Genomic DNA, 24046 nt, shown 5'->3' with positions numbered 1-24046 from the left:
AGAAAAGTGTTTTCCTAGCTCATTGGCAACTTCAGTGGGCTCTGTGATTAGAATGTCATTTATTTTTAATGAGGGTAATGGTGACGCAACAAATTTTCCACTCAGTTTCCTTATTTTGCGCCACACCACTCTTAGTGGGGTCTTGAGTTTATTCCATTAATATAGTAAAGCCAACATTCTCTTTTGGCTTTCTTATAAAAGCGCCGCTCTTGGCTAAAGCACGTTTGTAGATTAATTTAGACTGAGGGGAGCCACTAGTTTTGTAACGTCTGTAGCATTTCCTAGTCACTTTTCTCAGAATACCACATGTCTTATTCCACCAGGGAACTGCAGGTCTACGAGGTTTGCCTTTTGTTTTGGAATCGAGCTTTCAGCACTCTTCAAAGTAGATTCAATAAAGTAATCATAGGCATCTAGATGAGAATGAAAGGACTCAAACTCCCTATCTAGATTGACACCCTTACTGAATTTATCCCAGTCTGCATCCTCTACCCTCCACTTAGGTAAAACTTCAGATGGAGCATTCAGAGCATATTTCAAATGGATCAGGTAGTGATCACTTCCATTTAAATCTTCACTAACAGACCAATTAAAATCAAGGTGGATATTGTTGAAGAAATACTAAGGTCCAGTGCAGAGAAATGATTATCGTGAATGTTGTGGAAAGTCATTGACCCATTATTATATACGGTAACATCATTCCTGTCAATAAGGTCTTCGATTAATTTCCCTTTACTATCTAAAACTGACTTCCCCCCAAAGGGGGTTGTGGGCATTAAAATCACCTAGGAGAGTAAAGGAGCTGGAAGATGGTCAATTAACGACTGAATATCTCCAATGTTAAAAGCAAGGTCTGGTGGACGGTATAAGGAGCAGATTGTTATCCTCTTTTCCAAAACGACTGAAATAGCAACAGCTTGTAGTGTTGTATTTAATTGTATTGTGGAGTGCTGTAGAGATTTATTAATAATAATTGCAGCACCTCCATGGGCACAGTCACCAATTGGGGGATATGATTTAAATATTGAATAATTTAGTCCAGGATTATAAGCAGAGTTGCCTAACATTGTTTCCTGTAGGCATATAATCCCTGGATTGCATTCATGCATTAAAACTTTAAGGTCTTCTGTACGGGCTCTGAGACCTTTACAGTTCCACTGAAGGATATCGAGCATGAATGCTAAGGTGGTAAAATGTGCTACTTCCCTCCCCTTGGAGGGGAAGTACTGTTCCTAAGGTGGAGCGGGAAATTCTCCTTTAAAAGAGATTGTTTTCTTAATCCCTTTTCATCTGAATTGGAGTTCAGGGTCTTTGGTTAATCCTCATATTTTTTATTATGAACCTGATGTTCAGAATTCTACTGTGATTCTGTGCACCACTAATCCTATTTGTCTTCAGGCGGCAAGACTGAATTGAACTCAGATGTTTTTGTTCTGAAACTACTTTTGGAACCACCTTTCTAGGAGGAGAGATCTCTTCCAAAACACTGTACCCATTTGAAGTTTTTATTATAAAGTTATCATTAGTTGGGGAAGTATTTCTTTTGCGCTTCTTGGTGGTTGCAATTGTAGCTTTATTATTATTTTTGTCTGTGGCTGTGACGATTGATGGCTCTGAACTAGCTCTATCTAACTGGCATTGTTCCTTTAGCTTATTTTTGTTTGAAGTATTTTCAGAACATTTTCCTGAATTATTAGTTGATTTTGGCACCCTTATTTTTGGAGATGAATCGACAGCCGTTGTAGAGGTGGAAGATAAATTTTCTGTGCTTTTGGAAGTATAGTTTTTGGTATTGGACTCCAAAGCACTTGCCGACGAAAGTTTCTGACCATTTTGGAGATTTTCATTATTATTTACAGTTCGAGAAATAGCAGGTTTGTGATATCTGCTATCAGACGCAATTATTGGTGGCCTTACATTGCTGGAATTTTTCATAAGTTTTATTAGAGAAGCATACGTAGAGTTGGCACTTTTGTTTGCCCCCATTACCGTGCGCTTTGCTTCACTAATGCTGATATGTTCGTTATCTGCCACTGCCAACACTTCTTGTTCAAATTTATATCTGGGACAAGCCCTAGAATTTGGAGTGTGATCACCCTTACAAAGAAAACAGTATCGGGCTGCTTCGCAATCATCAAAATTATTGTGCTCTGCAGAGCACACAGGACATCTTTTATTGTTATGACAAGAGTTTTGAATGTGGCCATATTCAAAGCATTTGCGACGCTGTCTAGGACTTCTTTTATCATTTTTAACCTGCATCCTCTCATGGCCAACAATGATGGTATCAGGTAGGTAATTGGAGGAGAAGGTTAAAAGGATAGCTGCATCACCACCCAGTTTTTTTACATGAGATACACAAGGAGGACATCGATGGAGAATCTCCTCCTCTTTAAAAACATGCAAGATCTTTTGAGTAAACTACTCCTTTCAGTGTGTTAAAGAATCTGTGAGATGAAATAGATTCAATATTTCCACTTTCAGGAGGTTTAAAGTTAGATAGCAGAACTGCTTGAGTCTCGTTACCAGCTTTTATTAGAAGGTTCTTTCCATAACGTTTTAAATTTCTAATGGGAATGGAACCAACCTTGCTCTCAATGCATTCAGTGGCTTTTATTAAATTTTTCCCTCCCTCCTTGTCGATAGCAACATGCCACAAAAGGGGAGGAACAGCTCTGGCACATGGGGCTGGTCCACGTTCTTCAGTCTTTGGAATAAAGTCAAATGGCTCAACATTTAAGTTTTTCACTGAAAACACTTTCGTGCTGACAACTGAGTCATTTAGAATGTGGCCATGGAGTCTTTGTTGTGCCTCACTAGCTTTCAAGGGAGAGGAAAATTTAACAAAAGCAGAAAATGACTGCTTATCTCTTTCTAAAATTAATTCAATTCTTTTCACTTTGCCAAATTGTTTTACTACACTGTATAAACATTCATAATCTAATGACAAGCCTACATTAGTGCATTAAAGGACTCTACTATTTGAATCAAATCCACCAGATCTACTAACACCCCGGTGTCTCAGTGTTCGGTTCTGTCCAACAGCCAAGCTCGTATCCATGTTCACGCCAGAAGTCGTTGCCAGTGCTGTTAAGTCGTCGGATCCAGGGGAGGGAGAACTAATAGCCAAATCCATAAATTTAAACCAGTCCACATGCAAAAGTCCAAAAAGTGCACTATTTGACACCCAACAGCCCCCACACAGAACCTGACAGCATATCAAAAAGGGCAAACTGGGCAGCTCTACTGCCCAGCTTCCCCACCCCAACACACTCCCAAAGCCCACGAAGAGACCCCAAGATGCCAAGCATACACACATCAGACCACCACACACAAACTGGTTCATCCACCCACCCAAAACTGCTTGGTTATGTCAAGAAAGTATCGTAGATCAGTCAGGTATTCGCATTCTCCACCAATGGCACAAGTGAGAGTTGATTCCCTACAGTCCATCCCATACCCTACCCTTTCAGGATAGCACCAGTACGCTTGCAGTGGCCCAGGTATAAGCCAATCCTCCTGCTGGGAGTTTTGCCCCCACTAATGGGGACTGACTCCCCACTCCAACCGTACTGGTGGGCTTCTGGACAAAAGCCAGGAGTCCCGCCTCCAAAAACCAGGCCCCCCTGGATTCCGATGGGCTGATCCCCGGAGATGGTTCCGCACTCAAGATAGCAATGGGAAAAATCCCATCACCATCTCTTAGGTCCAAACTGTCTCAGGTGGCGACTCAACCACCACAATTCCCACAATTAGCTTCGAATGCGAACCCCTTCCAAAAAATGATCCCTTCTCAGACTCACCTTAGCAGTAATATTTTGCGAATGTGGAAATGTCCACGCCATTTAAACCAAAAACTACGTAGGATGATTCGTCAGGACCCGTGCCCAAAGGCCAGGGTCTCTTAGCCACTCACCTCGTCAAGGCGTCCTACTCGAGGGGGATTTAATTTTGGATGAAGATTTCTTAGAGAAGTCTGTGTCCTTGCTTGAAGTCGTCATCAGTGAAGTATGGCTAGAGAGTCCAGGGGAGGGGAAGTCAGGAGGGGCATCAGGATATTTTTTATTACTGCTTTTTGTTAATTTATTTTTCGAGAAGTCACCAACATTTGGAGAAATTTCAATCTCCAAGGTGGGTGCAGAGGTTATCTGTGCCAGAACAGCACCATCAAAGGGTCCAGGGGTACTCGAATCCTAAATGCCTGGCATAAAGATTTGAGAGGGATAAAAACAAAATAATAATAAACCTGAAAACCTTAACAAGATATCATCAGCCTTTCATGGGGATTATTCTTCCACCAATGGCACAAGTGAGAACCGACTCCCAAATGTCCGCGTCCCTACCATACCCCACTGGGGATGGCACAACATGATTATAGTGGCCAAAGTGTAAGACAAACCTGCTTGCTAGGACCTAAGGTATTACGAGAATACTATAATCCCCACTCTAATCGTGTTATTGGCAAACAGGAAAGAACACCGAGAGTCCTATCCCCAGAACCATACTCCCCTGGAATCCGTGGTACGGCCCTAAAGAATAGCTCCGCCTGATATCTCTCAAGTCCAAATATTATCAGGCAGCTGATGGTCCTACCACAGTTCTCACTATTTATGATATCTTTTCCTGTTTATCAGGTCCAATAAATCTTAGCAAATGCGTAAAATTCCACAAAAATTAATTCAAAGAAATATATAATGGTCTGTGGGACTCTTGAACTCAAACCCAGGAACAGATTCCTGGGGTTCAAGAGCCCCGCCCCGCTCACCATGTCAATGGTGATTATATCTTTTCTAATATTCCGTTAATGGCAATAGCAAAGAGAGTGACACTAAGGACACTACCCTGAGGAACTCCCTCTTCTTGTAAGAAAGGTCGTGATACATGATTCCCAACTCTTACATTTATATATCTTTCTGACAAAAACGAATTTATAAATCTAATCATTTTTCCTTTAATGCTCATCTTATACAACTTTTTCATAATACCATAATGCCATGTGGTGTCACATGCCTTTTCCAAATAAAGAAAAAAAACTCCTATTGTTTAGCTCTGTTTAGCAAAACCTTGTTGTACCTGGTTTGAGAGCCTCAGCAAGGGATCTAAAGTAGATCTACTTTTCCTAAAGCCAAACTGGAATGGAGAAAGCAATTTATTTGTTTCTAGGTGCCATACAAGTCTGGTGTTAATCATCTTTTCCATCAGCTTACAAACACAACTGGTGAGCTACTGGTTGGTAACTGCTGGATAAAACAGGATCCTTGTTTGGTTTCTTCATAGCGAAGATTAATGATAATTTCCAGCTCTTAGGAATAATACCTGCTTCCCAGATTTCATTTATTATATCTAAAAGAAATTTCTCTGACTTTTATGGAAGATGTTTCAGCATTTCATAAAGTATTTTTTCTTCACCAGGGGTTGATGGTTTGATATTCTGCAAGGCATCTTTGAGTTCTTGCAGCGTAAATTTTGCATTATATGGTTCAAAATTGTTTTCACTTAAATCAAGAGAAATATGGGCATTTCTAATGTCTTGGAATTCTACAGAATAGTTCTCACTAATAGATATTCTCGAGAAATGTTCTCCTAATTTTTCTGCAACCCACTTTGGTTGGGTGATTAGGTCACCATTTATCTTAAGGGTAGGCAGAGGTTCAGGGACAAACTTGCCATTTAGTTTTTTAATTTTCTTCCAAATCATTTTGGATGGTGTTTTTGAGCTAATGCCATTAATGTAGTACACCCACGAGTCTCTTTTTGCTTTTTTAAAATATTTATTTTGCTTGGACACAGCATGTTGGTAAATAACTTTGGCTTGGGTAGTTCCACTCCTCTTATACTTTTTGTAGCACTTTCTACTGATGTTTCTCATACTACGGCAGGCTTTGTTCCACCAAGGAACTCCTGGTCTAGAGGGCTTCCGTTCTCCTGTTGGAATAGAGGCAATTGGACTGTTGATGGTGGTATGGTGGTGTCAGTGAAGTAATTATATTCCTCTATGATAGATGGATATAATTTTACATCTTTATCCATGAGAAGAGACTCATTAAATTCCTTCCAGTATGCTTCATCAACCTTCCATTTGGGAGGTGACTCAGAGGGCTGATTTTTTACTGTTTTTATGTGAATTGGGAACTGGTCACTCCCATTTGGATATTCATTTAATGACCATTCATAATCAATGTAAACACTAGATGAGCAAAAGCTCAGACTGACAGCCGAATAAGTATTGGAGTAGATGTTACGGTAAGTCATGGCTCCATTATTGAGTATAGATATTATGATCATCCATAATATCCTCCAACATCCTAACCCTTGGCATCTGTTGTGTTCCACCCCATATGGGATTGTGAGCATTAAAATCAACAAGGAGGTGGAACGGAGTAGGAAACTGATTGATCAGTAAATGAATATCATTTGATAAGTGAAATCCAAATCAGGAGGAAGATAGATGGAGCAAATTGTAATTTGCTTGTCTAAAATGAAAGTTACTGCTACAGATTGGAGATGAGTATTAACTGATAGCAAGAATTGTAGCAACGACTTATGTGCAATAATTGCTGCACCTCCCTTACCTCTATCTCTGATTGGTGGTGGAGAATTATATATGCTGTAATTTAACCAAGGATTAAATTGTGTGCTTCCAAGCTTAGTTTCCTGGAGACACACAACACCTGGGCTATTGTCATGGAGCAATACCTTCAGCTCTTCACTTCAAGCGCTAAGACCTTCAGTTCCATTGTAGTATTGATGTGAAAATTATTTTTGGGGCTTGGTGGAAGGCCCTTTGAATGGAGCCATCTCATTTACTCTCTTTTGCTTATAAGTATTATCAAGAGATGATTTGGAAGGAATAGTCTTGACAGGATTCTGTTGATTTACTGGTGTCATTTTGTTTCCCTTTCTAGTCAGTTTGTTTACATTCAGGCTGGGGTTCTTGCATTGAGCTTAGTACTTCGTATCTATTTCTAAGTGATGCATGTTTAATTGGAGGAGGAGAATGAAACGTCTCCTCATGTTTGATTTTTGCATCTGAAGTCTCTTCTTTTGATGCCTGAGACAATTCCTTGGATGCTTGTGATCTACCCTCAACAGACCGAGAACCTGACCCACATGGCTGGGCCACTACCACATGGGTTGATGCACCTGCTACATTAGAGGGTGCTGCCACTGCACCCCTAGTGGTAGATAGGGGTAGTGGCTTAAGAACTTCAGCATGGCTCCTAGGTTCTTGACCTAATTGTCTTTTTGCAAAACCAATACTTATATGCTCTGCATTGGCTTTATTTAGTGCAGATAGTTCAAATTTGTAAATTTCACAATTTTTGTTTTTGGATTTATGTTCCAGTTGACAATTACATCTTGCTTTTCTACTACATTCATCATCACGATGGACACCAGAGCAGTTTATACAAATTTTAGCGTTTTTGCAGATTTCTGATGGGTGGCCAAACTCAAAGCAATGATAGCACTGCACTGGTATTTGCTGGAGAGGACATACTCGTACCCTTTCATTTTCAAATATGACATAAGAAGGTACTTCAGAGTCTACAAAGGTTATAATGGTCATGTTGGCAATAGCTGCCTTTTTCACTCTCCAAACTGAAATGGGACTCATTTCTAGAATTTCTTCTTCTGTTATGTCATAACGGTCTTTATCAAATAGTACTCCTCTCCCATAACTAAAGCTTAAGTGGGGCTTGATCTTCGTAATCATTTCACCATTTTTTATGTCCAACAAGGTCAGCATATGTGCTTGGGTTGTGGATTTAGCATGAATAAGAAAGGCGTTCTTCCCAAAACGAGAATATCACTATACTTTATTCTTCCCACCTTTTTCAGAAGAAACCTGGAAAAGTTATAGTAGTTTTAATTCTCCTCCTTGGCTGAAGCTACCACCCACATAGGAGGTTTAGGAGTCCTTATTTCTGCATTCTGCTTTCTCGCTAGTTTATCCTGAGCACATTTAGATGGCACACAAACGTTCATGTCTTTAGGAACTTTGCCTGTTAAGGCTCCTCGTACTGTAGCTTGACCTATTTGTATGGCACTTATCATACTACTAGCCTTTAGACCCTCATCATGGCTACTAAAGGTAACCCACGCTTCCCATTTACATTCAATATCAATAAAGTTCATCCTGATTTCTACACCAGTTCCAAATGATTTCAGAGCAGTCGAGATCACTTCATAATCACAACAGACTGGGAAGTCTTCAATTTGGAGCATTCTCAAATTTTTCACACAACCTGGCTGTGTTGAGGATTTAATTTTGGATGAAGATTTCTTAGAGAAGTCTGAGTCCTTGCTTGAAGTCATCATCAATGAAGCATGGCTAGAGGGTCCAGGGGAGGGGAAGTCAGGAGGGGATCAGGATATTTGTTATTGATGCTTTTTGCCAATTTATTTTTCGAGAAGTCATCAACATTGGAGAAATTTCAATCCACAAGGTGGGTGCAGAGGTCATCATCTGTGCCAGAACAGCACCACCTGAGGGTCCAGGAGTACTCGAATCCTTATAAATGCTAGACATAAGGATTTGATAGGGAAAAAGAAAAAATAATAATAAACCTAAAAACCTTAAAAAGATATCATCAGCCTTTCATGTGGATTATTCTTCCACCGATGGCACAAGTGAGAACTGGCTCCCAAATGTCCGTGTACCTACCCTAACCCACAGGGAATGGCACAATACGATTATAGTGGCTCAAGTGTAAGCCAAACCTGCTTGCTAGGACCGAAGGTATTACGAGAATACTATCATCCACACTCTTATCGTGTTATGTGCAAACTGGATAGAATGCCAAGAGTCCGAACCCCCTTCGAATCCAAGGGCCAGCCCTAAAGAATAGTTCCGCCTGATATCTCTCAGGTCCGAACATTATCGGGCAGCTGATGGTCCTACCACAGTTCCCACTATTTAGCTTCAGATATAAACCCAATCCCAGTTATGATATCTTTTTCCGTTTATCATGTCCAATAAATTTTAGCAAAAGCGGAAAATTCCTCAAAAATTAATTCAAAGAAATACAGAATGGTATATGGGACTCTTGGACTCAAACCCAGGAACATTATTATTATTATTAAAAAATAGTTTAACTAGACCACTGAGCTGACCATCAGCTCTCATAGGGCTGGCCCGAAGGATTAGGATGGAATGACAAGTCAAGGCTAGAAGCCTAGCACTGGGACCTAATAGGTCACTTGTCAATGATGATAAACGAAAATGAAAATGAAATTAAAAGCTGTAAAAAGGCATACGCTTTCATACTGGAACACACTCACACAATAAATACATTTAAACTCATGCTTCCATATATACTCACTAAAAAGGTATATTAAAATTCAAAATAAATTAAGTAAAATCATAAAATTTACTTGTTTTAAAATTCATTATACTGATTGATTTTTATTTTTATAAATTAATTTGCAGCTTCTCATAAACATTAAAATGGGTGCTATTGAGAATGTTGAAGATTCTGACAAAATTTCTTCTATAGGTCTATTTCCAAAATTTGATAATCGCTGCAGGTTATATTTTGACATTCACACAGAATATATGCTTAACTGTTATCAGCACATTGCAATCTGGGCATTTGGGAAGAGGGCCACATGGACTGTTCATTAAGTGTCCATGTGTCAAACGAGTATGGCCTTATTCGAAGACGTGTCAGAATTACTTAATTTGTCTCTCTTTGATATGACGAACTCCATTTTCCAACACTGGATTTTATCTGTTTTAATTTATTATTTTCAGGTTCTTCGTTCCATATATTTTGCCATTTTTTTACAATGACTGTTTTTATATATCTTGTATAGTCACTGATAGGGATGTCTACATTTGTTCTTGTCATGTGGACCGCTTCTTTAGCTGCTTTATCAGCCTCTTCATTTCCCTTAATCCCTACATGGGCAGGGATCCAACATATTTCAATATTTTTTCCCTTATTATACAATTTATGGAGTGAAAACTTTATATGTTGTACAATATTATTTTTTTGATTATAGCTTTGAATAGCTTCTATAGCACTTCTGGAGTCGCTATAAATTACAAAATTATTATATGAGACTTCTCTAATTATTTTTATGGCTGATACTATTGCACATAACTCAGCTGTAAATACAGAGGCTTTGTCTGGGAGAGAGAACTGATACGTTTTGTTTTGGGATACCGCAGCATATCCCACCCTGTATTGTGATTTAGATCCGTCAGTGTATATTGCGTAATATGGACCTTTTCGGATTATATGCTCTACTGCATGTTGTCTATGGTATTCTGGAGTATATGAATGATTTTTGATAAATATTTCAAGTGTGTACAAATTCTCATTTTATTCATTGTCCAAGGAGGAGGCAATTTTAATATTACAGGTAATTGTATATATATATTTAGCGACTCAAACAATCTTCTAGCTCTAATTGGGAAAGAAGGTGGATGATTGTTTATAAACACATCTCTTAATCCAAATAATTTTTGGTTGAGAATCATTTGTCTGAATTCTCAGAGCACTCTTCATTGTTACTAGCTCTCTATGGAGAGACAGAGGTAGTTCACCACATTCAACTTGTAAAGAAGATGTTGGTGATGATCGAAAAGCTCCTGAACATATTCTAAGGCCCTCATTATGAATTGGGTCTACCGTTTTCAGTGTTGCGTCTGATATTGAGCCATATATTTCACTTCCATAATCAACGATAGACAGCACTGTTGCTTTATACAATAAAGTAAGGGTATGTCTATCGGCTCCCCAAGTAGTGTTCGACAGTTTTTAATTAGGTTTAATGCTCTTTTACATTTTGATTTCATGTATGTTATGTGGGCTTTCCAGTTCATGTGAGTATCAAATACTAATCCTAAAAATTTTGCTGTTTGGCCAATTGGTATACTATGGTTTCTGATTTTTAAGTCTATTTCTTCTCCTTTTTTCCATTTTTTGTTTTTATAAAACATGATTGCTTGGGTTTTATCTATGGAAAATTTAAAGCCTACAGATAAAGCCCATTCATCTATTTTTACTATGCTTTTATTAATGATTTGTTCTGCATGTTTTATTCGAGATGCTGAATAATATATGGCAAAATCATCCATATACAGGTTACTTTTAATACCAATAGGTAGATTTTTACTGATATCATTAATTGCTAAAGTAAACAGTGTGCCACTAAGGACGCTTCCCTGTGGAACACCATTTTCAAGAGGAAATGTTCTAGACAGAACATCATCAATTCTCACCTGAAAACTGCGATTTGTCAAAAAGTTTTGTATAAACCTAGGTAAATGTCCACAGATGTTGTTGTTTTGTAAAGTTTTTAATATAGCATACCTCCATGTAGTATCGTATGCTTTTTCAATGTCAAAAAAGACAGCTACAGTAATTTGTTTTCGTTCAAAACCTCTGCGTATATGGTCTTCTAAGTTACAGAGAGAATCTAATGTAGATCTGTTACACTGTGACCCGAACTGAGTGGGAGTCAAAATTTTATTTTCTCGAATGTGCCATGTTAGTTGAGCATTTACCATTTTCTCTAGTAATTTGCACAAACAACTTGTTAAAGAAATTGGTCTGTAATTGTTTACATTACTGGGATCTTTTCCAGGTTTGGGGATTGGAATAATTATAGTTTTATGCCATTCATCAGGAAATAAATTTCTAAGCCATAAGTGGTTATAAAACTCTAACAAGTATGTCTTTGCCAAAGGTGCTAAATGGCAGATCATTTCAAAACAAATATTGTCACCTCCAGGGGCAGATTTATTGCTGTTCAACAGAGCAAATTCTAGCTCTTCCATATTAAATTTTCTATTATAATATATATCTTCAATTGTTTCAAAATTTATTGTTATTAATTCTATATTATTTTTCCTTGTGTGGAAATGTTCATCTAAATTTTTGTTGCTACTTACTTTTGCTAAATTTTCACCTATTACATTACTAATTTCTTTAGGATCAAGTATTCTTTTCCCATCTTTTATTATAGCATGCCTAGGTGGTTTAAAATGGGTACCATTTATTTTCCTAAATTTTTCCCATATTTTTTGAATGGGAGTATTTTTAGAGAGATCTGATACATATTTTCTCCATGAAATGATTCTTCCTTGAATTACTTCTCTTTTAAACTTTGCAGATATTTTGTTATATAGAGGTTTTAATGTATCAATTTCTAATAATAATATAGTCAGTTTTTGTAAGGTTCCTTCTAATATTGGTAATGTTTTGTTTAATTTACTGAATTTTCTATTCAAATTATTTAGTCGTCTTCCAATTTGGTGTTTTATTTTTATTAATTCTGTTAGTTTTTCAGACCACCATGGGACTTTGTGTTTTGTTGGATGAGATTTGGATTTTGGTATTGCTTTATCAGCAGCATTTGTAATGAAATCAACAAGAAATTTATTAGTTTCATTATGGTCTTTCAAATATTCAAATGGTGGGATATTCCTAGTGTGGAATTCATACTGCTCCCAATCTGCTTTATATAAATGTTATATTGAGGGACATGCTTGGTAGTATTATTTTGTAATAATGAAATTAATATTGGGAAATGATCACTTGTATGTAAGTCATCTACCGTATTCCAGTCCAATCTGTCTACTATGTTTGTTGTACATAGAGTTAAGTCGATTGAGGAAAATGTTCCATGTGTTTTAGAAAAATATGTGCTGATTTCGTTATCATTTATACAGCACATGTCATATGAATCTATGAATTGCTCTATTTTACTTCCTGCTCTATTTGATTCTGTACAATTACAGTCCCACATTGGGTTGTGGGCATTAAAATCACCTACTATTAATGTTGGTTCCTTGGTATTATTAAGTAATTCTTTGAGTTTGTCAAAGTCATAATTTTTATTAGGTTGATTGTACAAATTATGAATTACATAATTATCGTTTTTTATTCGTATTCTAATACTCGACGTTTGCAGATCAGTAAAGTTTACAGGTACTTTGTCATAACATACTTTGTTATGTACATATATAGCAGTACCTAAATTTCCTTCTTCCTCTCGTGATGTTGATGCTAAGGTATATTTACCTATTGTTGATATTGTTTTGTTGACATGTTGCAAACATAATATCATTGGTTCATATTCTTTTAATAACCGTTGTATTTCTCCTAGGTGTAATCTGGTCTGTAGACCATTTACGTTCCATTGTATAATATAACTATTGAAAATATTTTTTTATAGCGGTCGAGTTTTACTCTCTTTTTTTGTATTATCAATTTGGATTTTTTCTAATAATTTACTCACGACATTCATTTGTTTTTCCTTATAATAAACTAAGTGCTCAATGCACATGCACTTTTTCATGGTTATTCAAATCTGTGGTTTTTTTTTTCTATATTTCATAAAATTTCTTATAATGTTTGTTAAACCATTTTTTGTTATGTTTTTGTTGTTATTGCATAATTCAATGAAACAATCATTACATCCACAATTATTATCATGTGTATTTTCTTTTCATTTGCTCTTGTACCAATTACTGGAGATGGAGTAATCTCTTTCCCTTGACATAATCATTATCATCTATGGTATGGTTCTCTTTCACTTCTTCAGTGTTTCGACATTTGCCTTCATAAGTTTTTATTATTATTTTAGGAGATAAAGGTATATTCTTAGCTTGTTTTTGTTTTTGTTCTTGTTCCCTTTTCATCTCCTTTATCTTTGGTTTAACTGATGTTTCTCTAATAATAGTTGGTTTCTTCGTTTTGGGTGGTGTTCTCTCCAAAGGCCTTTTTATCTTTAATTTCCAGTCTATCTCTACCCTCTTCTGTTACTTTAGTAGCAGCATCCTCCTGTGTTTCTATTTGCATTAATATTTCAAATGAATTGGATAAAATATTATCCATCTCATTTGTACCTGTTTCTTTATTCTTTACCATTTTATTTTTTATTTCTAAATTATTAATTTTTTCTTGAGATTTACTTTTCTGTGCTCTGTTACTTCTATCTGTTTGCGTTTTTGCTTCATTTTTTGCTCTTGTTATTGAAGAATATGTGTGTTTCTTAGACGGATCTTGAATTCCTCTCACTTTTAATTCCAACTTAGCCTCTTTTATAGACATCCCTGTTCGTTCTTGTAGTATTTTTAATTCTGTATTGTATATATAATACATGCATTCTTTGGATCTTGCATGATGATTTTGCCCACAGTTCACACACTTGGGTTCACCGCACTTCCACTGCGTGGTATGATTAGTAGATCCACAATAAGCGCATACCGGTTCATTTCTACAATTTTTGTATGTGTGCCCATACTTACTGCAATTTTGACACTGCAGTGGCTTTGGGACATAGGGTCTCAACTCTCTATTTTGGCCTAAAATTTTTATTTTTTGAGGTAGATCTTCACCCTCAAATTTTATTTTTGCTATTTTTAATGTTTGTCTATTGCTGTTTTTACTTGGTACAGCATATACCTTACAATCTTGGACCTTTTGGGTATCTTTTTTAAGAGAGTCCAATAGCATTTTCTTATCGACTGGTTCGTTATTGTTTTCAGGAAGTACAATGGTACCCTGAATGCTGTTCATAGTTTCGTGTTTTTTTTTTACTTTTATGTTAATACTGTCTATTTTTTCAAAGACAAATAGTCTTTCGGACTGACTTTTTGTTTGGCTTCTATTAGCCAAGTTTTTTCCTTTATTTGTCTAAACGACATATCTGTCGTTGGATGTCTATTTAATAAATAATTCTCTAGTTTTAGGGCTGAAATATTTTGGTCAGCTTCCATGGTTAGAAACCTTGACCAACTTCCACTCCCAAAAAGAGAGTCGAAGTGAGTCAAGGTTGTTTCAAGACGATATTTACTCCTTTTTGATTTTTTTATTTGTTGAGTACTGGTTTTAAGGTTCAAGTGTGATTGCATTTGGATTATTTGTTTGTTTTTTCAAAGAAAGGTTGTTGCAGGAGGTTCCAGTGCTAGAAGATTTCATCTGTGCTGGAGTTATTACCATCAATGGGCCCAGGGTACTCAGATCTTTAATTTCACTTTACCATAAAGATTTGGGGAAAAAAAAAAAAAACCTTAAACCTTAAAAAGATATCATCAGCTTTTCATGGGTTTTATTCTTCCACTAATGGCACAAGTGAGAACTGACTCCCAAATGATCATTCAGTACCCCAAAGGGGATGGCACAACATGATTAGAGTGGCCCAAGTTAAAACCCGCTTGCATAGGACTGAAGGTCATTACAAGAATACAATCATCCCCACCCTAATACATTTGGGCAAACCAGATAGAATGCCGAGAGTCCTATCTAAAACGGTATATTAAAAGACCCCTAGAATATGGTTAACAAATAGTTCCGCCTTTGAGCTACCAATCTGGTTTTTAGGTCTGAACATTATCGGGCAGTTGATGGTCTTTTGAGTTCTTACTATTTAGCTTATATAAACCCATTCCCATTATGATATCTTTTACAGTTTATCAGGAACATCAAAATTTTATCAAAAGTGGAAATTTCCACAAAATTTAATCCAAAACAATTATGATCTATATGAAAAGTTGACATTCGTTGTTGAAACAAATTGGACTGGGGTTCAAGAGCCCCACACCACGTCAAGATGGTCTCATATTGAGGGGGGAAACCCAGGAACAGATTCCTGGGCCATGTGGGCTCACCATGTAAGGTGGTCCCATATCGAGGGGGAATCATCGGTGATGGAGTAATCTCTTCTCCCATCACATAAATTTACTTCAATGGTTTGTTCCTCTGATACTTCACTGATGAACTCCATGTTTTTAACATTGGTTTTATTTCTTTCATTTTAGGAAACAAAGGTTATATTCTTATCTCATTTTTTTGGTTTACGCTTGAGCATTTCGGTCTCCTGTCTTTAGTTTACAATGCCATTAGAGGGTTTCCAGGGTTGGTCTTAAATCTTTCTCTACTGAGCATTTTTTTTTTTAGCTTGTAATTCAAAATAATTTTCTTCTAAACCTGAAAACCTTAAAAAGATATCTTCTTGCCTTTCATTTTGTTTATTTCTTCCACCAAATATTTGTATGTGTTTCTTGGCCGACTGTCTTTGTTTCTTCTGCAAAGTAGTTACCCCTTGGGATTTATGTATCAGGGTTTTGTTAGTCTTACCTATTTCAAATTTTTGTTCCATTGATCTTATTATAGAAGAAAACGATCGTCCCTAGCCTAATCATATGCATTCTACCTTTTAGTTCTAAGAGTCCTATCCTTTTACCCCTGGTATTCCGTGTTCTTTTGAAGTAATTTTAAAGAACTGTTCTGCCTTATAAGCATCAATCCTTGGATCTTGCAGTGATTCTGTCAACATTTCAGCCATTTGATGGTTTACCACAGTTCTCAACTATTTATGTTTTCGGATACAAACCCAGATATAGATATATTTCCTTTTTATCAGGTCCACATTAATTTTAGTAGTTGTACTGGAAAATGGTCTCAGTTCTCATAATTTGGTTTTAATTTCCAAACAAATATATAATGCCCAAATTTTATCTTTGCTATTTTAAATGTTTTTCCATTACTGGGGTTCTATGTCGGAAATTTCACAATCTTGTACATTGTTGTGGTCCCAAAACGGGAATCCAGCAATATATTCTTTTCTACTGGTTCTTCATCATCATTATCCAGGGAGTACTATGGTTAGTACACTGTTCATATTGTCATGTTTTTTTATATTTACCTTCATATTGTCAGATTTTTATAGTTAAGTAATTTTCTCATTGATTTTTTGTTGAGAATCAACAGGTTTGATCTTTCATTTGTCCAGAATGATACATTTATTAGAAAAAAGTAGGATTCGAGGAAGTTTTCTAATTTCAATGCTGACATATTTTCTCCGTTTCTAAGGTCAGGGGCACAGACCAATTTGCCTGTTCCAAAGAGGGGAGTCAAGACAGTCAAGGTTTCCACTTATTTTTTTATTTGCTTTGTACTGGAGCATGGGGTCCAGTTAATTAGAATTAATTTTATTTTGATTTTCCTAGAGAAAGGTTGTCAATGGTTCAAAGTGGTTTCAACTTTGAAATGAGCCATTACCATCAAAGGTCCGAACATTATTGGGCATTTTGGTAACATCCTATGAACAAACAAAAAAGTTCTAAATGTTTGTGATTTTGTGATTTTCTGATTATAAACCCAATGTCAGCTAATGATATCTTTTTCCTATTTAACAGGTCCAACAAATTTTGCATGGAAATTGTTTTTTGTGGAACTTTACAAAAATTAATCAAAAATGAAATATAATCATAAAGACTCGTCAAATGGTGAACAAATTGACTTATGGTTAAAGAGAACAATTATCCCACGTCAACGTGGTCCCATATTGAGGGGGCCTAAAGAACATGTACTAAATTCCCATAGGGATGCTTAAAAAAAAAAAAATACAGGCTTAACTCATGGACTCGAAAATGGAAATTAATCAGTGTTCAAGATCTCCTCACCACAGCATAGCAGTTTCACACCGAGGGGATTCTGCATTTGAATTATCAGCATTAACCAACTGAAGGTCATAATGATACATCTCGAGAAGTCCAAACGTTACTCAAGTGGTTCAAGACAGGAAACGACTAAAAAACATTATTGTTTGCTTACAAAATGAACTCCAATCCCAACACTGTTATCCCCTCTTGATTGCCAACATATTGGAAAATATAAATTTGTTAATAAAACGAGAAGTGGGAATTTATGGTGATGTTAAATTTATTTATATCTCCTCAGCCTACCAGCACAGAGATTATGCTTTTATCTTTAACAGTGCTTCAAAAATTATGCCCACATAATGAGAGTGTTGGACTGGTTGGTTAATCGAGATTCAAAGTAGGAGTTAAATAGGTTGGACAGGAAGATAACAGTAATAAAAGCAAGTCTGACGTCACCATGAGAAGAATGTTTACAGAGATGTTTAGATTCGAAACAGGGGAAAAAAGATTCACAGGTTTAAGAACCCTCCACTAATACAGGGACTTCAAAATAACTAAAAAGAAGTCAGATATTATTTGAGTGAAACCATGTCATCAATAAGTGATTTCCATTAAATGAGGGACAGTTTGAAGAAAGAATATAAAATTGCTACCAGCTGGATAATTATTTTTCTTTGAAGTGCCTAGAAATTAGTGCAATCATAGAAAAGGTTACATAAAATTTCTGTTTGAAGGAAAATCAAATTTATTATAAAGCATTTGTGATTTCAACTGAACAAAACTTATAAAATTTTCATGTATTGATAATGCAAATGATGGACTGACTTTGAGATTTCTTTGTGGAATGAAATGTTAATATATCATAAACAAAAAGAAAACAAACAATTTATCTGCATAACAATTTCTTACAGAGCAGCAGAAAATTTCCTTTTATATACTCTTATCTTGTTGATTCGAGATGGGCCTGAAATATGCAAATTTATGAGCACAGCACCTGTTGTCTGCTTATCTGTAACATATTTCACCTTTCTCGAACTGTTCAATCGAGGATTTTCTGCAAGTATCAAATGAAGATCTCAACAAAATCACAAATTATCATATCATATTAACAAGGCATACAGCTTATGGGAAGAGTTCTAGGTAATTTAAAAAAAAATCTATACTACTGTCAAAATTGGAAAAGTAGAAATGGTGTGGCTTGAAAAACATTTCATCAAAAAGTGCCTGAAACCTGGTGAACAAACCATTGTTCACATTATGCCCTTCATTAATAGCCATTAGATTTCAATGTAGACACAAAAATATTTACTAAGATGACTGTTTTCATTATTATTATTGAATTTTCTATATAACTAATTACAGATAAACTCACAACTTAATGACTTAGGCACTCGTGATATATTTTCAGAATTCACGTTGAAATAATTTTCTTTATTATTTTATATCCATATTAATGCTTCATCTTCCAAATGTAAAATTTGTAGTCTTGCGATGTCCCGCTGATTTCTGCGGTCTGATTGTCTGATTTTATATTTTTATACCATTCCAGGTTTTATGGCATTTCCATTGTTGAATTTTGTAACAGCCTTGTGTGGCTTGTTTGTTTATTTTACGTGCTCTCCTGTGTTTTTGTTTTGTTGGTGCGAGGTGACATTTGCCGCCCGCTGTTTTTCAGTGGCAGTTAAGGTCAGCCCCGCAGCAGAGCAACATATTGTTAGCGACAGGTGTTGGTTGCCTGTCAGTCACTTAAGACCAAGGAGATGATCGTCTTTAGCAGGTTGAGACAGCTGGTATAGCAGGTGCTGGTTACTTGTTGACCGCCGTGTTTCGCGGAGGATTAAGTCAGTCGAATTGCCGAGGATGAGGTGGTGGCTTAACTGTGGTCTCCAGTATGGAGGAGGCATCCTTCCGTGGCAACTCTGCAGTTGTTGCATCACATTTGTGATGGCCAGTCGTCAAGTACTTTACACGAGACGTTCATTGTTTGTATAGAATAACGACGTTTTATGCATTTATCACGGTCATCCTCGAGGACCTTTGACTGTGGTCTAAACATCTGTTTTCTTCTGATATTATTGATGGTGATTTTGAGCGAGTGTTCCTCTGATTATTCGATTATTTTAATGGTATTGATGAGCAGTGTATGGCTCAATGTTGTTCTCATGCTTTTATGTTTCGAGTTGGGCAAGTGTATGGCCCTGTTAATTCAGCTAAATGTTTTATTTATGGATGGCGTTGGGAAAGTGTATGGCCCTGTTAATTGTTTACATGTTTTATTTATGATTATTAATTTGGTTTATGATTGATTGATTGACTGATCATGAAATTTAGGTCTTGAAGACCAAGCGCTGGAACCCATCAGGATTATTCAGCGCTGTAATGAAGGTGAAATATAAAAATTAATATGATAAATAGCGAATAGGTGAATGATGATATGCAATGTTTATGATGGTATAGGACGAGTGTATGGTCCTGGTGGTGTAACTGTAAGGTGATTTAATGTTTCATTTCTATTACTGATTCTCAGCTGCTGGTGTATTTTTCATCTTTATTATATTTTGGCTAATTCCTTATCTCACTTGAATATAATATAAATTGACCTGTACAGTCATTAGAAACAGTAAATAGATTTAAGGTATTTTGGTTGAATATTTGGTTCCCTCCTCCTTGATTTCTCATTAGACTTCCTGGTCACCTCAGTCCCAATCAAATTTTGTAAAGAACCTGAGAGAACCGTAAAGGACGGTTCCTTACATGGCGGCCTTGTGGCCAGGATTGGGTCTTGTTGCTGTTCATCAATTAATTATGAAATTTAGGTCTTGAAGACCAAGCGCCAGAACCCATCAGGATTATTCAGCGCCATAATGAAGGAGAAATATAAAAATTAGTGACGTGATTGATAATGAATAGGTGAATGATGGCATACTAGTAAAATTCAGTATTAAAATATGAACGTACAAAATGAAGAATGATATTGGATAGGACCAGCAAAAAATAAATATATGTTAAACTTTTATATTCAAAACATATACTTAGTATATAAAATAAATTACTAAAATCTTTATTAAATATAAATATACCAAGATCATATCCTGTTGTGGCTGGTGGTTATTCAGCGGTCATGGGGCCCCCTCCCCATGACCGCTGACTAAATATGAAAGTTATAAAAAAAAATTTTTTTGTGAAAAATTTTTTTTATTGGGTAAGGTGGTGTGAGGTTTTATGGCATTTCTGATGTTGAATTTTGTAACAGCCTTGTGTGGCTTGTTTGTTTATTATAAGTGCTCTCCTGTGTTTTCGTTTTGTTGGTGCAAGGCGACGTTTGCCGCCTGCTGTTTTTCATTGGCAGTTGAGGTTAGCTCAGCAGCAGAACAACATATTGTTAGTGAAAGGTGTTGGTTGCCTGTCGGTCACTTAAGATCGAGGAGATGGTTGTCTTTAGCAGGTTGAGATGGATGGTACAGCAGGTGATGGTTACCTGTTGACAGCCATAATTCGCGGAGGATTACGTCAGTCAAATCCCCGAGGATGAGGTGGTGGCTTAACTATTGTCTCCAGTACGGAGGAGGCATCCTTCTGTGGCAACTCTGTAGTTGTTGCATCGACTTTGTGATGGCCAGTCGTCAAGTACTTTACAGGAGATGTTCCTGTTTGCCTTCCTGTGCAGGAGTACAACGATGTTACGGCTACGGTCGACGGTCATCCTTGAGCACCTTTGACTATGGTCTCAACATATGTTATCTTTTGATATTACTGATTATTTTAAATGTTATTAATGGTATTGATGAGGAGTGTGGCTCATGTTGTTCTCATGCTTTATGTTTGGAGTTGGGCAAGTGATTGATTGATTGATTATGAAATTTAGGTCTTAAAGACCAAGCGCCGGAACCCATCAGGATTATTCATCGCCATAATAAAGGTGAAATATATAAATTAATGATGATTGATAATGAATGGGTGAATGATGATACTCTAGTAAAATTCGGTGTTAAAATAAGAACATAAAAAATGAAGGATGATATTAGATAGAACCAACAAAAAATACGCATATATTAAACTTTTATATTCAAAATATACTCTTAGCATAAGAATAAATATGACAAATCTTTATCAAATATACTGAAATAATGTCTCATTAAAATAACCGGAGTCTTTCAGATAACTCATAAGGTTATCTACTTCAATGTCATCATTTAAAATTTCTAAAATAGTCTTCCCACTTAGTAAGTACTTTTCCCTAGGGCGATTGAATTTAGGACAGTGCACCAGCATATGCTCAACGGATAGCTGACCACCACAGTGAGCACAAACTGGGGCACTGGCTCCAACTAAAATAAAGCTATGAGTGAAGCGGGTATGGCCAATCCTAAGCCATATTAGGATGATCTCAAATCTTCTGTTACGATTGAAACTCGAATCCAAAAACCAATACTTTTTCTAATGTTTCTGTGGATAAAATGGGGGAAGTCCATCTCTGCTGCCATTTTGTATGAATGTATCGTCAGATAACTGGACGATATCCAAATGTGGGACCTTATTAGTTAAGAAATCACATCTTGCAACATCCTTTGCTTTACTATCAGCCCGTTCTTTCCCTTCTAGACCAGTGTGCCCAGGAATCCAACAAAACTTTACTGATTTGTGGTGAACAGAATGACAAAAAAGCCATTCCTGACCCTTTTGAATTAAGGGATGGGTAGGGTTAAACTTCTTTAGAGCTTCTAAAATACTCCTTGAGTCACTTTGGATTTAAATTTATCATATGCAAGATTTAAATCATCAACTATGGTTGTTGCTTCAGCAGTGAATATGGATGAGAAGTCTGATAACTTTTTTATGTATGATTCCCCCCTCACACACCACTGCACATCCTACTCCATCTTCCGATTTTGATCCGTCAGTCTAGATTTTCCTGTCATTTATATGCATCTCATCATGCTCCAAAAACTTGTTTCCGACTTCTTCTTCCAAATGATCTTTCCTCTTTAATGCAGACATTTATTGCTGGAATAAACCATGGAGGGATACCTGGATGTTTAACTTGTAGGATCTTCCGTGTTTTTATACTTTCATCCTCCAGTTCACCCAGCTGTCTGATTTGAAATGGCATTGAAGATCTAGATCCACAAAGACTTGAGTCACACTGTTTAAGATCTCAAAAGAAGGATTCTCCTTTGTGCTTTTCAGCTGCATGGCATATCTCAGAACTAGCTCATGCCTCCTCAAGTCCAGTGGTAGCTGATGGGAGTCTACATAAATACTTTCAAAGAGTGAAGTTCTAAAAGTTCCAGTGCAGATCCTTAGCCCCATATTATGCACAGCGTCCAATTCCTTAAGTTCAGTCTTTGAAGCAGATGAGAATACTTGGCAACCATAGTCTAACTTAGATAAACATACTACATTATAAAGCCTTAACAACGATTTCTAATCAGCACCACAATTAAAATTAGATATTACTTTTAAAATATTTAGTGATCTCTTCACTTTCACTTTTAACTGGTCAATATTATTATTCCAAGTGAACTTTTCATCAAATACCATTCCTAAAAATTTTACTTCAGTAGAGTAATGCAAAATAATCCCATTTAAGGTAAGAGTTGGAATGGTTTCCTTAGTTCGGCATCTGCAGAACCGAACAATAACAGTTTTAGATTCGGAAAATCGAAACCTTTCCTCACTAGCTCACTTGTTTATTTTATCGATGGCTATTTGCATGAACCTGCTAGTAGATGCTGCATCACATTCTGTGCAGTACAGAGCCAAATCATCTACAAATAAAGAGCCTTTTACTGGTGATGGTATCTTTTCTAATACTCCATTAATGGCAATAGCAAAAAGGGGGACACTAAGGACACTACCCTGAGGCACTTCCTCTTCTTGTAAGAAATGTTGTGATACATGATTCCAAACTCTTACCTTTATATATCTTTCTGATAAAAACGAATTTATAAATCTGATAATTTTTCCTTTACTGCCCATCTTATACAACTTTTTCATAATACCATAATGCTATGTGGTGTCATATGCTTTTTCCAAATCAAAAAAAACTCCTATTGTTTGGCAAAACCTTGTTTGAGAGTTTCAGCAAGGGATCTAAAGTAGATCTAGTTTTCCTAAAGCCAAACTGGAATGGAGAAAGCAACTTATTTTTTTCTAAGTGCCATACAAGTCTGGTGTTAATCATCTTTTCCATGAGCTTACAAACACAACTGGTGAGAGCTATTGGTCTGTAGATGCTGGGTAAAGCAGGATCCTTGTTTGGTTTCTTCATAGGGAGGATTAATGATAATTTCAAATTCTTAGGGATATTACCTGTTTCCCAGATTTCATTTATTTTATATCTAAAAGAAATTTCTTTGACTTTTCTGGGAGATGTTTCAGCATTTCATAGAGTATTTTATCTTCACCAGGGGGCGATGGTTTGGTATTCTGCAGGGCATCTTTGAGTTCCTGCAGTGTAAATTTTGCATTATATGGTTCACAATTATTTTCACTTAAATCAAGAGAAATCTGGGCATTCCTAATGTCTTGAAATTCTACAGAACAGTTCTCACTACTCGGTATTCTTGAGAAATGTTCTTCTAATTTTTTGCATACCTCTCTGGTTGGGTGATTAGGTCACCATTTATCTTAAGGGTAGGCAGA

At 36.4% G+C, this 24046-nt stretch overlaps 1 protein-coding gene across 2 annotated transcripts in view; it reads right to left on the bottom strand.

The window, feature by feature from the left end:
• The window catches only part of LOC136826862 (uncharacterized), a 568370-nt gene that overhangs the window by 299033 nt on the left and 245291 nt on the right, over nucleotides 1-24046 (bottom strand). For both annotated transcript variants that reach the window (XM_067084358.1, XM_067084359.1), the window contains one exon: nucleotides 18311-18455. In XM_067084358.1, coding sequence (XP_066940459.1) covers nucleotides 18311-18455 — 145 coding nt within the window. The remainder of the gene's footprint in view (nucleotides 1-18310; nucleotides 18456-24046) is intronic.

Source organism: Macrobrachium rosenbergii, chromosome 41 (genome assembly GCF_040412425.1).
Source record: "Macrobrachium rosenbergii isolate ZJJX-2024 chromosome 41, ASM4041242v1, whole genome shotgun sequence".
Classification (NCBI taxonomy): domain Eukaryota; kingdom Metazoa; phylum Arthropoda; class Malacostraca; order Decapoda; family Palaemonidae; genus Macrobrachium; species Macrobrachium rosenbergii.
The sequence above is the reverse complement of the archived record's forward strand: the minus strand, read 5'-3'. Positions and strand labels throughout refer to the sequence as shown.